Source organism: Notolepis coatsorum (genome assembly GCF_963971535.1).
Source record: "Notolepis coatsorum genome assembly, chromosome: 18".
NCBI lineage: Eukaryota > Metazoa > Chordata > Actinopteri > Aulopiformes > Paralepididae > Notolepis > Notolepis coatsorum.
Genome location: NC_140182.1, coordinates 2,223,399 through 2,237,991, shown reverse-complemented (window position 1 = coordinate 2,237,991; position 14,593 = coordinate 2,223,399). Strand labels below are relative to the sequence as shown.

The 14,593-nt window shown below is 45.7% G+C and overlaps 1 protein-coding gene across 1 annotated transcript in view; it reads right to left on the bottom strand.

Annotated features, from left to right (window-relative positions):
* Positions 1-14,593, bottom strand: part of LOC311244788 (receptor-type tyrosine-protein phosphatase zeta-like) — a gene marked incomplete at its 5' end in the record, with an annotated part of 193,581 nt that overhangs the window by 108,783 nt on the left and 70,205 nt on the right. Inside the window, 3 exon segments of the mRNA XM_084334475.1 lie at positions 966-1,061; positions 3,719-3,870; positions 13,017-13,196. Of these exon segments, the coding sequence (XP_084190601.1) occupies positions 966-1,061; positions 3,719-3,870; positions 13,017-13,196 (428 nt within the window).

Sequence of the window (14,593 nt, the reverse complement as noted above, 5' to 3'; positions counted from 1 at the left end):
TCTTGCTCAAGGACACTTCGACACGTTGCCCCGGCAATCGAACCAGGAACCTCCGGATTACCAGACGACTGCTCTACCTCCCGAGCCACTGTCGCCCCCCCCCATATAAAAGATAAAAGATCAAATGTGTAACGGTTCCAATATTTAATTAGCATCGGCTTGTACATCGAATGGGAACATCTCTGACAATGTACTTAAATAAAGCCAAAGTGTTATAAATATAGCTTGTGCTATTTGAAGTTAATCGGTGTACATCGGAGACCGACTTTGGGGCGGCAACGGAACCGTCTTTGCTCGTTCCAAGTTATTCTCCACGCTGTGCGCGATGATGGCACGGAATAAACCAAGCGCAGGTAAACAAACATCTACGGAGAGAACCGCATTTCACGCTACGCAGTCGTTGATATCGGCCGTGGAAGTGTCTCTCTGGGGGAGGAGGAGCCAGCGCTCGTGCTGCGCCGCGGGGCGCGGAGACTCACATCCAAGAGGCTAAATGAACCTCGTGGCAGTGATGTAGCACTCGAGTCCAGGAGTGATCTTCAGGTCTCGTGACTCGACTTGGACTTGGACTTGACTGCATTCGGACTCGGAAGGTGCAGACGAGGACTCGGACTTAACCCTTTCATTGCCACACGGCAGCCGCCGGTTAACCCTTTCACTGTGACAATACAGAAGGTTAGCCCTTTACTATCACACAACCGACGGCGATGCTCCATCATTAGCATCATTAGCTCTATGATGCTAATGATGCTAATGATGGAGCATCGCCGTCGGTTGTGTGATAGTAAAGGGCTAACCTTCTGTCGTGTGGCAGTGAAAGGGGATAAATACAGTTATTTATTTTGTCTTTTTGTAATAGGCCCCCTAATCATTTGGCATAAGATATTGATGGCTAGTGCATTTGTTTGGCTGTTGTCGTGTCACAAAGTAAATAAACTCTGAAACTGAAACACACGCACACACACCTCATACATCACCGCGAGCGCGGTGATCCTGCCTCCATCTTTGATGGCCTGGTCCAAGGACAGGAAACGCTGTGCGTCGTAACAGTAGATCTGCATCTGTGGGGGAGAGAGGGATGGTACAATCAGCTCCAGCTGAACACATGTGAAATAATTAGGGATGCTCGATATTGGCTTTTTTACCGATACCAACGTCTACCCTCGCCACTTCCTGTCTCTGCTGTGCAGGCGTCTCCCAACCGACCTGTAGGACTCGCTGTCCACAACGTCCAATCCCCACCCATCGACTTCCACCCACTGACTCAGCCAAATGAGCCAGTATGACGGCTGGCCCAAGCCGCAAGGCAATGCTGAGACTGGGATTCGATACCGGAGTCTCTTGCATTGGGGACGAGCGCAATCTCCGCTACGCCACCCAGCCGCCCAGACTCGTGAAATTTAAACATAATATGGAATCTGCTTGTTGAAATGCATTCATAAAGGATATACAGTAAATACAATTCAGCCTAAAACAAAGTCAGCTGCATGAGTCATGCTGCAGGAACAGTTATGAAAACGATTTCCACTTGTCATCTTTCATAATTGTGATACTAGAATAGCCATTCATGAATGAGATGTGTAGCGGTCCTAACATGGGAGGCAATGTGGTTCCTTTCACGTCTGTATATTCCCTCGACTACATCCCATGATGAAGACATTTAAACATTTCACTGATCTATATTCACTCTTGAACTATTGTACATAAGGGAGCAAAATGTTCCTATTCAGAGCATATTCATTCATTCATTCACACTTTATTTAGTCTCAAAAATCATTGAGAGCAACTCTCATTTCAAATGATTTTGAGAAATACAGCACACAATACAAAAAATACAAAAAAGTCAATCAATAAAACAATGGGATGAAATGGTTCGGCAATGAACTGTTCAAATGATACTAAGGTATTCAAGTTTCAAGTTTCTTTAATAGTTGTCATACAGAAGTACAGAATACTTTTATATAAAATGCTTCTTACTGTTACGCTCCAGAGACTGTGCAAGACAAGATAAGTATGAAATAAAATAACATAGTATAGCATGTAAATTAGAAGTAAAAAAAATGAGGTCACAGTGTTCAGTATAGACATATGTACAATGTTCGATGCAGAATAGACGTAACTGAGTTACCATATAATATACAATACTATGCAGTGTACTAATATACAATACTATATAGTGCAAGGCAGAAATGGGATGAGGTGCAATTTAGGTACAATTTACAGTAGGTGTACGAGTTGTAGTGCAAATCCTTTTATCAATAAATATAAAGTGTGTTTGTGTGATCTAAAGTGTGGAGAGTGGGTGCTGCAGTGTGTTGTTTGTTTAAGTGAGTGTGTGCGTGTGGGTGTGTGTGCTGTGTGGATTTGATGGTTGTTGCATAGTGTTTATTGTTCGTTTAGCAGCCTGATGGCCTGGGGATAGAAGCTTCTTCTGAGTCTTTCTGTGCTCACCTTAAGACTCCGGTATCGCTTGCCTGACCGCAGCAGTTCAAAGAGGCAGTTGTTCGGGTGGCTGGAGTCCTTGATGATTCTCTTAGCCTTCCCCCTCCACCGCTTGTTGTAAATGTTCTGGAGGGTGGGAAGCCCCCCTCCAATTGTGCGTTCGGCAGAACGTGTCACTCTTTGTAGTCTGCTACGGTCTTGTGCAGTGCTATTCCCAAACCAGTCAGGATGCTCTCTATTGTACATGAGTAGAAGTTCCTAAGGATCTTCTGACTGACTTGGAACTTCCTTAGGCGCCTGAGGAAGTAGAGGCGTTGTTGTGCCTTCTTCACAACACTGTCAATGTGTGTGGTCCATGTCAAGTCCTCGGATATGTGGGCTCCGAGGTACTTGAAACTGTTCACTCTCTCAACCGGTGCCCCGTCGATGCTGAGGGGGCTGTAGTCCTTGACCCCCGACCTCCTGAAGTCCACAATCATCTCTTTTGTTTTGCTGACGTTCAGGGAGAGGCAGTTCTCCTGACACCACTGTGACAGATTCTCTACCTCTTCCAGGTAGGCCCTCTCGTCGTTGGCAGAGATCAGGCCCACCACCACTGTGTCATCAGCAAATTTGATGATTGTGTTGTTGTTCCGCTGTGCCACGCAGTCATGTGTGTACAGGGAGTAGAGGAGGGGGCTCAGAACACAGCCCTGGGGGGCCCGTATGTTGAGCGTGATGAATGAGGAGGTGCAGTTGCCTGCTCTCACCACCTGGGGTCTACCCGTCAGGAAGTCCAAGACCCACTGGCAGAGGTCATAGTTCAAGCCCAGGTCCCTGAGCTTGGCTATGAGTTTGGAGGGGACTATGGTATTGAATGCTGAGCTGTAGTCGATGAACAGCATTCTCACATAGTTCCCCTGCCTCTTGTCCAGGTGTGATGCTGCTGTGTGCATTGTATTGAGTGTGACTGTACATTGCAAGTGTGATTTGAGATCATGCTCTAAACCAGATTGGTGTTTAATACAGAGTGATTTGAGAGAAATGCTTTGAGTTGATTATTTACCAATGATTCCAGGATTTCTGCTAGACAGGATAGTTTGCGGATTGGTCGATACTTATTTAGGTCACTTCTCTATAATATGAAAGGCTGGTGCCATGAACAGTACAGAGGCGGGGCACGGTGGTGTAGTGGTTAACACTGTCGCCTCACAGCTAGAATGTTGTGGGTTCGATTCCCACATGGGGACCATTTCATGTTAATCTGATCATGACAAATAAAGACTTGTACTCGTACCTCCAGGGGGTACTTGACTCCATCGAGGCTGTGTTCGGAGCCGTCTGACGAGGCGTTACACTGGCCCCAGTGGAAGGTGATGCGGCCCACCTTGAACCGTGACCGGAGACCTCCACCGCTGATGTAGAACTCCCCGTCAACATTCACCGCCACTGAGGGAGAGAAGATACACGACGCACAGTGCATACATTTCAAAATCCTCATGTTCACACACAAAGCCCTAAACGGTCTCGCCCCCCAGCCTACATAAAGGAACTCCTGGTCCAATCAGCCAGCTCCAGATCCCTCCGTTCAAACAACCAAATCTGCCTAAAAATCCCACAAGACTGGTGAGGAAGGGAAACCGGGCTTTCGCAGTCGCAGCACCGACACTCTGGAACAAGCTGCCACTCAACCTGAAATCTGCAAGCACCCTACGGACCTTTAAGGCCACGCTCAAAACCCACCTTTTCACCCTAAACAATCCATGAGCTAGTTTTTGTATTGTAGTATGACTGGTGTATTATGTCTGTCCGTTCTCTATCTGCTTGGTTGGCCTGCATGTATTTTTTTTCTTCTGTTTTCGTATTGTTCCTGTCTTTTTTGTTTCTCTTTCTCTCCCGGGCCACGCCCCCCGGGCCGATGTAACTATTGGTTGAGGGGCGCAATATAAATAAATGTATCATATCATACAGTACATGCACGCAGAGATATGAGATGCACAGACACAGACATCCAGAGTCCAGTAGTGTATTCATAGGATTCCATGGCAGGCATCTTGACCGGCAAACAACAGCCGATTGTAATTATCTACCAGGTGATTATCATTAAATGACAACCCACGGCTGCGATATTGCGCCAATATTATTGGTTGGGAAGACACATCATGAGAATACTACGAATAGCCGGCTACGATAGTCTTATTTGTTTAGTAGTCAACTGCATCAATGGCAATTGTATTGACTCGTTTTGGTGGACAATTTAAATTGACCCATCTCAAACCCAGCTCCTCTTTTCTTCTTCAAACTTTGTTTGTCCGAGGGAAGCAAACAGTTGTGATTGGAGGATCAAGAAAAGAGGGCAGGGTTTGAGATTAGGTCAATTAGGCCTACATATCCTCGCCATTTTATATCAAAGGAAGGCTGCATGTGTTGAGTCTTTGGACTGCATGTGGTGAGGCTTTGGACTGCATGTGTTGAGTCTTTGGACTGCATGTGGTGAGGCTTTGGACTGCATGTGGTGAGGCTTTGGACTGCATGTGGTGAGTCTTTGGACTGCATGTGGTGAGGCTTTGGACTGCATGTGGTGAGGCTTTGGCCTGCATGTGGTGAGGCTTTGGCCTGCATGTGTTGAGTCTTTGGACTGTATGTGGTGAGTCTTTGGCCTGCATGTGGTGAGGCTTTGGCCTGCATGTGTTGAGTCTTTGGCCTGCATGTGTTGAGTCTTTGGACTGCATGTGGTGAGGCTTTGGCCTGCATGTGGTGAGGCTTTGGCCTGCATGTGGTGAGGCTTTGGACCGCATGTGGTGAGGCTTTGGACTGCATGTGTTGAGGCTTTGGACCGTCTGTGGTGAGGCTTTGGACTGCATGTGTTGAGTCTTTGGACTGCATGTGTTGAGGCTTTGGACTGCATGTGTTGAGGCTTTGGACTGCATGTGTTGAGTCTTTGGACCATCTGTGGTGAGGCTTTGGACTGCATGTGGTGAGGCTTTGGACTGCATGTGGTGAGGCTTTGGACTGCATGTGGTGAGGCTTTGGACTGCATGTGTTGAGGCTTTGGACCGTCTGTGGTGAGGCTTTGGACTGCATGTGTTGAGGCTTTGGACTGCATGTGTTGAGGCTTTGGACTGCATGTGGTGAGTCTTTGGACTGCATGTGTTGAGGCTTTGGACTGCATGTGTTGAGTCTTTGGACTGCATGTGGTGAGTCTTTGGCCTGCATGTGTTGTGCCAGATTATGTCGGGGACCCGATGGACATCAATACTGGAAATCGCGATCAGACAATTGGAATATTCTTTTTGGAATAACCCTGATCAAAGGTAAGGACTATCTGACATCAATTCCACCTTGATCCTACAATAATTTCATATCGATCCAGCCAATCAACGTATGTAGTATTCAAAACTAATTCCGTTGCTGGCGATCAGAGCATCAAAAAACGACCCCCCCCCCCCTTTGATGCATTCATGATGAAACATAATACCTATTATATACCTTTGGAAATAGTAGCGTGTCCAGGCGAGCAACGCGAACGCCCTTAGCAAAATTCACATAGCGCTTCATAACGCAGTTTCCAGGAATTAGCCAGGATCACTCTGAAACTTTACAATATTCACCACGGTATAACACGCGAACGTATACATGAAAAAATGTATTCTTTTTTACAGGTTGGACGAGGGATAGTTACTGTCATATGAGCCATAGTATTGTCTCCATAGCTATAATATAGAATATAGATATAGCCCTGCAAACACTGCGACGCACAGTGAAAATCCCTATACTTTAAAGCGTGGCGCATTTCAAGTTTCAAGTTCAAGTGTCTTTAATAGTTGTCATACAGAAGTACAGAATACTTTTATACAAAATGCTTCTTACTGTTACGCTCCAGAGACTGTGCTAGACAAGATACGTATGAAATAAAATAGTATAGCATGTAATAGAAGTAAAAATAGAGGTCACAGTGTTCAGTATAGACATATGTACAATGTTCGATGCAGAATAGAAGTAACTGAGTTACCATACAATATACAATATACTATGCAATGTACTAATATACAATACTATATAGTGCAAAGCAGAAATGGGATGAGGTACAATTTAGGTACAATTTACAGTAAGGTGTACGAGTTGTAGTGCAAATCCTTTACCAATAAATATAAAGTGTGTTTAGGTGATCTAAAGTGTGGAGAGTGGGTGCTGCAGTGTGTTGTTTGTTTAAAGTGAGTGTGTGCGTGTGGGTGTGTGTGCTGTGTGCATTTGATGGTTGTTGCATAGTGTTTATTGTTCGTTGAGCAGCCTGATGGCCTGGGGAATGGGGATAGAAGCTTCTTCTGAGTCTTTCTGTGCTCGCCATGAGACTCCGGTATCGCTTGCCTGACCGCAGCAGTTCAAAGAGGCAGTTGTTTGGGTGGCTGGAGAATATTTACTACAGGATGAGGATAATAGCTGGCGCTCAAAGTGTTAAGTGCCTCCAGGCTGGCAGTGAACACAAAGCGTAAGGGAAGGCAAAGTCACAAGCTCATACCATCCACCGCACGCGCACTTTAAAGCGCACTCAGACTCTCACAGGCTTATATTAGCCGCATATAAAGTTTCACCAAACAATCGCCATGAATGTACATTTTAGGCTATTGTGTTTCGCGCCACTTAAAGAGAGGAGAATAATCAAAGGCCTTCGACTCTCTCAGAGTTTAACCGTGTAATCTTATACCTTACAAAAGCAAGTTACAGCACATGACGCGGCCCCGTCGGTCATTATCTGGGACAGACCGTCTTTAGAGACACAGTCGGATAACACAATGGGATGGAAGGAGAGAAGCAAGGGACAGAGACGGACGGAAGGAAGGAAGGGAGGAATAATGGTTCAGATAGGTAGATAGAGATAGAGATAGAGATAGATAGAGATCGTATGTATATATTTACTGTTAGGATCTGTTTAACAGTACTGTACATTTGCATATCTTGTTATATGTCACAAAAGTAACAATACGGGCGGCTGATTGGCACAGTGGGCAAGGCGCTCACCACTAACGCAGGAGACGCTGGGTTCGAGCCCAGCTCTCGGCGTTGCTACGGGCTTGGCCGGTCGTTCATACTAACACAATTGGCAAGTGTTAGAGGGTGGGAAAGCCGGTGGGTGGGGATTGGACGTTGTGGACAGCGACTCCTACAGGTCGGTTTGGTGACGGCGGTGCGACGGAAGCAGGAAGTGACGGGGGCAGCGTGAGCCTCCCACGCGTTACTCCTCGCCACTGAGAGTTCGAGCTGCTGCGGTGAAAAGATGCGACAGGCTGCCTCCTCGTGTACCGGAGGGGACACGTGATGCAAGGCTTCTGTCCTCACTACAGTGAGGACCTGTGGGAGGCATGGTCTAACAACGTTCAAGACAGGGGAGGGAAGAATTTAATAATACGAAAATTGGGATGGGAGAAAAATAGAAAAATGGGGAGAAAAAGTGGATAATAATAATAAAAAAAAAAGTAACAATACTGTATATCTGTATGTCATGATTAGATTAGATTATATCTGTATGTTGTGTGTGTCATTATGAATAAAAAATGCGGGACCCTGATGTAAACAAGACGAAAGTCTTTCTCTGGTCTGCATCCCCTTAACACATTCATGGCCAACCACGTATATATACGTGATTAGGTGCCATGCTTAAAGGGCCAGTTTTTGCTTTTATTGCATTTTAATAACCTACTCAATGTCACAGAGCGGCACTGCAGCTATACCCTACTCTTGAGATTCGGAAAATTCGGAAAAGTGCATTACCGGCCAGATCCTGGTAGTGGCACTGTCTCGATAATGCAGTGTTCACTGTTACAGACCGGTGTTTTTTCTTTTTTTTTATCATGGGTGGACTTTTTTGTTAGCCTAAAGCTATGCCTGTAGCATGTAGCTTGGAATACTTTTTGCGACGCGGAATTCAGTATGCATTAAAGGAATATAGCATCAGCCAATGGACATATCGATCTACCAGATGGCGATCAATAACTGGGAAATCCTTTTTGGGATCCAACCGGCCACAGATAAGAATGATTTCACGTAGATTTCATGCTGATCAGGCCTTGTTATCATAGCCAACCAGCCGATCAGTGAATGAGGCTACAATAACGAATGCCGTTATTGGTAATCAATAATCAGAAACGAAGTCCCCCCCCCCTTTCATGCATTCATGGTGGAACATGATACCGATCATATGCATTTTGATTTTTATCTCTAGCTTGTGTAGGGCCGAAATGGCAATCGATTTAACGTTATTAGCTTAGCGCCTTATAACTAGCCTTGCAGGAATTATACCAGACCAATCCCATATAACACTCATATTCACGACGCTATAAAATGGGAACGTATTGATGACATTTTTTTTCCTTTAAGGCATATTGAAGGGAAGGTTTATAGTGTCAATTGACAATGAGAATGGACACATAGCAATAATTTAAAATATAAATTTAGCTCTACAAACACCCTCACGCATAGTTAAACCATGTTATGATAAGCTGGCCTTATAGTGGGCCCGTCTAATCCCTGTGGCCGTCAATCTGTGCCAATGACGAGAAATCTCGTTATTTAATCGTTATTTCTTTTATTAGCGATATCCATTAATTTTCATCCATCCAGCCTCATGTTACCATTGGGACTGTCTCTGAGCTCGAAAAGGGCAAATACCGCCTCCTATCGTCTCCCGGATGGTATTGCACCCATTGGAATGGACTCAATGGAAATGCATGATAAAAAAAAACTCCGGATTCCACATTTAACTTCTGAGCCATGTAACTGAGACTATTGCATTCATTGAGGCAACCGAAAGCAGCGTGGATTATCTGTTTCGAGGTCTAATGTTGGATCAATAAACGCGATCGATATTTGGAATGGCGATCAGGAATTGGAATAATCTTTTTGCAGAACATCTGATCTGAGGTAAGAAATCTATTTTACCAGTCTTGGGGTAATCGGATCTGTTTTCACAAACATATCAGCGTTTGCTCCATGTGTGTGTGTGTGTGTGTGTGCGCGCTGATCAGGAAGAGAGAATAGATTTTTCAGCCCGCTTCTCTAGCGTGCATAAGTACACATATACTATCGATAATCTAGCGTTTATTTGAAAACGATTCCTAAATAGGCCGAAAAATGACAACGTTTTTTGTGTATTCCAGAATATTCCAGTAAATGCCGTTTATCACGGAAAAGTTATATCTTCCTGAAACTTTCAAGAAAACGAGGGCTTTTCAAAATGCTATAAAACGGAAACGAACCGATTAAAAAACAATCCGTTTCGACAATGTTGACTGCAAACAAGTCATTGATAAGCGACGAGCAGATTAGACACATGTAAGACATAGTTTATGCGTTCACAACGCTATCATTGAAGTGGGTGCTGGCATTCAACGGGGGTAAGGCACACCGCATGGCTGGTTGATTTGATTTGATTTGATATTTTTTATTTTCGTGTCTTACATACAGATGTATGCCCAGCCCATATGGGCTTACAAGACACATAACAATAAGTATATAATAATATACTTTACCAATTACTTAACAAATGACATAGACCAAGATGGCCATAAAAAAATACAAGAAAATACAATAAAACGTAATATAACACAAGCTGTACTCAATGTAAATAAACAGAGAAACAAGGTGAATTCAAATACAATTATATAGGATACAGTGTACACTGGTAATCAAAGTGTTAATATAATTTTTTTATTTATTATTATTATAATTTTTTTTAAATGTATATTATATTCATGATAATAATTATTATTATTATTGTTAACACTTTAAGTGCCGTAAACGTGTTTAGGCGTCTTTCCTAGCCATGCTCAAGTTGCCTAGGACGCCGTAACTCGTCTTTGATATCAATATTTCAAAAATCTGTGATCGGAATCATATTTCCCCTCTGCAGCCTTCACACACAGTTCTGATCTCCTCTCAATCCTCTAGCGGTTCAAGAGCGCCATCTGGTGGCCGATCGGCAGATCGCCCAACAGGAAGTCATGTGGATGAAGTGGTGCTCACCCATATTTCTTCCGGGCACTCGCTATAGGTCCCGGGACTCGAGCTCGACACAATACATAGCGATCCGTTGCCAATAACTCGATAAACAACATGATTTGGACGTATATACTATTATACAACCTGGAAATGGACCGGGTATTTCGACATCCCATAATGGAAAACTGTCTACTCCATGCTGATCGCCCAACGGCCCGAGGAGACTGGGGTGAGTTTTAGCGTGTAATATTACCGTGTTCGATACTAACTGCTATGATGAACATACGACCCACATTAGATGAATGGTATAACGCTGCCCACGGAATTATAAACGCCCCCTCGCCCATCCGGTCAACATCAGATGACGTGTAGTAACTTCCAGAAGTACGTCCAGTTGGAATTTTTTATATCGCGCCGATTGCTATCAAACTGTATTTCATCATCAATATAATGCATTTGGGGCTATATATCACGTTCTGGAGAAAGCTGCAGAAAGAGATGAAAACATACTTATACATTAGACCATATTTTAGTGTGAATATGTGAATGAAAAAGTTTAACGTTGCTACACAATGAACAATACATATAGGACCTTGAATGGGCCCTAATAATGGCAATCTAGCAATAGAATTTAAAAAGTTATAACCCTGCAAAGAAGGGGAACTTCTCCATGTTAAATAGAGCTGGCAACGGATGGTATATCATGAATTTAACCTCCGGCAGTTTTGTCTATAGGCTTGCCGTGGTAGTCAGTGATACTGGTGTCATTCTGTGTTCAGGCATCCAGAGTAAATTAATTGCCTACTGCCCCTTTAACAACTTATAGGCTTGGTAAGTTTCACTTTCACTTCTAGAGAGGATTTAACTTCACGTGAAGCCGAGACTGAAGACTAGAAAACAGATGACATGTTACACAACAATGGCAGAGGATTCTTTGGATTTAAACACAATAGCAGTTCAACTGGAGAGGAGCTCAGATGATCAGTCCAGTTTATTTTTTTTATTTGATCAGCGTGAGTCCGGCGGGGGAGAATGTTGTTGTTGTGTGTTGACGATGCGCGGCGTGTGTGTGTGTGTTGGCGATGCGCGGCGTGTGTGTGTGTGTTGGCGATGTGCGGCGTGTGTGTGTGTGTGTTGGCGATGTGCGGCGTGTGTGTGTGTGTGTGTGTTGGCGACGCGCGGCGTGTGTGTGTGTGTTGGCGATGCGCGGCGTGTGTGTGTGTGTGTTGGCGATGCGCGGCGTGTGTGTGTGTGTTGGCGATGCGCGGCGTGTGTGTGTGTGTTGGCGATGCGCGGCGTGTGTGTGTGTGTGTTGGCGATGTGCGGCGTGTGTGTGTGTGTGTTGGCGATGCGCGGCGTGTGTGTGTGTGTGTTGGCGATGCGCGGCGTGTGTGTGTGTGTGTTGGCGATGCGCAGCGTGTGTGTGTGTGTGTTGGCGATGCGCGGCGTGTGTGTGTGTGTTGGTGATGTGCGGCGTGTGTGTGTGTGTGTGTGTTGGCGATGCGCGGCGTGTGTGTGTGTGTTGGCGACGCGCGGCGTGTGTGTGTGTGTGTTGGCGACGCGCGGCGTGTGTGTGTGTGTGTTGGCGACGCGCGGCGTGTGTGTGTGTGTGTGTGTTGGCGACGCGCGGCGTGTGTGTGTGTGTGTTGGTGATGTGCGGCGTGTGTGTGTGTGTGTGTTGGCGATGCGCGGCGTGTGTGTGTGTGTTGGCGATGTGCGGCGCGTGTGTGTGTGTGTGTTGGCGATGCGCGGCGTGTGTGTGTGTGTTGGCGATGTGCGGCGTGTGTGTGTGTGTGTGTTGGCGATGCGCGGCGTGTGTGTGTGTGTTGGCGATGTGCGGCGTGTGTGTGTGTGTGTGTTGGCGATGTGCGGCGTGTGTGTGTGTGTGTGTGTTGGCGATGCGCGGCGTGTGTGTGTGTGTTGGCGATGTGCGGCGTGTGTGTGTGTGTGTGTTGGCGATGTGCGGCGTGTGTGTGTGTGTTGGCGATGTGCGGCGTGTGTGTGTGTGTGTGTGTTGGCGATGCGCGGCGTGTGTGTGTGTGTTGGCGACGCGCGGCGTGTGTGTGTGTGTGTTGGCGACGCGCGGCGTGTGTGTGTGTGTTGGCGACGCGCGGCGTGTGTGTGTGTGTGTTGGCGACGCGCGGCGTGTGTGTGTGTGTGTTGGCGACGCGCGGCGTGTGTGTGTGTGTGTTGGCGACGCGCGGCGTGTGTGTGTGTGTTGGCGACGCGCGGCGTGTGTGTGTGTGTGTTGGCGACGCGCGGCGTGTGTGTGTGTGTTGGCGACGCGCGGCGTGTGTGTGTGTGTGTTGGCGACGCGCGGCGTGTGTGTGTGTGTCTTTCCATTGGTTTCCTTTGGTTAACATTATTGAGCGAACAAGAAAATGAAAAAAACTGTACAATTGTAATGACCCTGCCGGCTGCAGCTGTTCTTCTAATGTAAATGTGCCTTCCTCCTCCTCCGTGCACTTTCGCCCGCTCTGAAGTCGGACTCGGTGTGCCCGGCCACGCGCGCTGTTCTCGCACGGAACCCGCGAGTGCCCCTGCATGCGCGACTGGTACGCTTGCGCCGTCACGTATTCGTCGTATGGCTGCTTCCTTACCCGTCTTCCCATCGTTCTTGATGGTGGTGGTGTCGGGCGTCGGCCTCTCCCAGCCCTCGAACCTCAGCTTCTGGTACTGAAGCTTCACCTGGGCCAGCTCCTCCTGGATGTCCACAGGCGACTGCTTGGCGTTGCTGCAAGACGGAAACTTCCGAGCCCAGTTGTTTTGGTTCAGTGTTCCTGGCAAGCAGAGAGGAACGACAAGGGTTCAAATGTTACGACTGTATACTTGGAGAGAAGATGTTCTGGATAAATCCTGGGGGGGTTGGGGGGCGAGGGGGGGGGGTCTTGTTATGATAACATTGGCCATGCTGTGGTTTGATTTATGAAAACTTTGCAATTGTTCACCGTCTTGACAAGATGTATCGTAGCTGGTGTATTCTAGTAATCAATTGCAGACGAGGCACAGTCACAAAACCTTAAATGTAGAGCAGATGTTAGTCTGACATTGATTCCTATAATAAGGTCCACTTATACACAATTTAAGGGTTAGGGTTACAGAATAGTCCATACATCCCATCCTGAACTAAATCACGTCGGTTGTGTGATCGTAAAGGGTTAACCTTCTGTGTATTGTCGCAGTGAAAGGGTTAACCGTTTGGTATAGTGCGGCAGTGAAATGGTTAAGGTCAACAATTGCTAGTCGATGAAATAAAAATTTAAAAGGAGGGAAGGGACAAGGGCCAGTGAAGTTACCTTTTTATTAGGGATGTCCGATATTATCGGCCGATATCGGCATTAAAATGTGATATCGGAAAATATCGGTATCGGTTTTAATTTAATTTTATTTATTTTTTACATTTCTATAACCTTTATTTACCCAGGCAAGCAAGTAAGAACAAATTCTGATTTTATTTATTGTCAAAAGTATGCATAATGTTGTGTTAATTCCACAACAAGACATATGTAATGTTAATTACCTGAAATTATTTCGTTTTTGGGGGGGGGGGGGGGGACCCTGCATATATCGGTATCGGTTGATATCGGTATCGGAAATTAAGAGTTGGACAATATCGGTATATCGGTATCGATAAAAAAGCCAATATCGAGCATCCCTAGTTTTTATTGTTTGTAAATTTTTTGGGATGCACGTGTAAGGCCATGGAGGTACACAACAACACTGCAGCACTCGAGTCTGAACACTTTGAGGAACATTGTTCCTCAGCTGATAGAGTTGTTCCCTTCCTTCCTGCTGACTTGTCGTACAGAACTTGTAAGTCGCTTTGGATAAAAGCGTTTCAGCTAAATGACTAAATAGTAAATATCCGGGGATATTCTGAATGAAACCACATGACATCCGACGACATGGCAGTGTGTTCGCTTACCTTATAACCCTTTCACTGCCACACTACCAAGCGGTTAACCCTTTCACCGCGACAATACAGAAGGTTAACCCTTTCACTGCCGCACGACAGCAGGTTAGCCCTTTCACTATCACACTACAGACGGTTAATTGAAAAAAAGGTTAAATAACTTTTTATTGTTGTGGAGTGAACGTATCTTTGGTGTAATGGTCTAGTTTTCAATATAAATGTATGTGGCTGCTGAGAAGGAGATATTGTATGAGACATACTGTA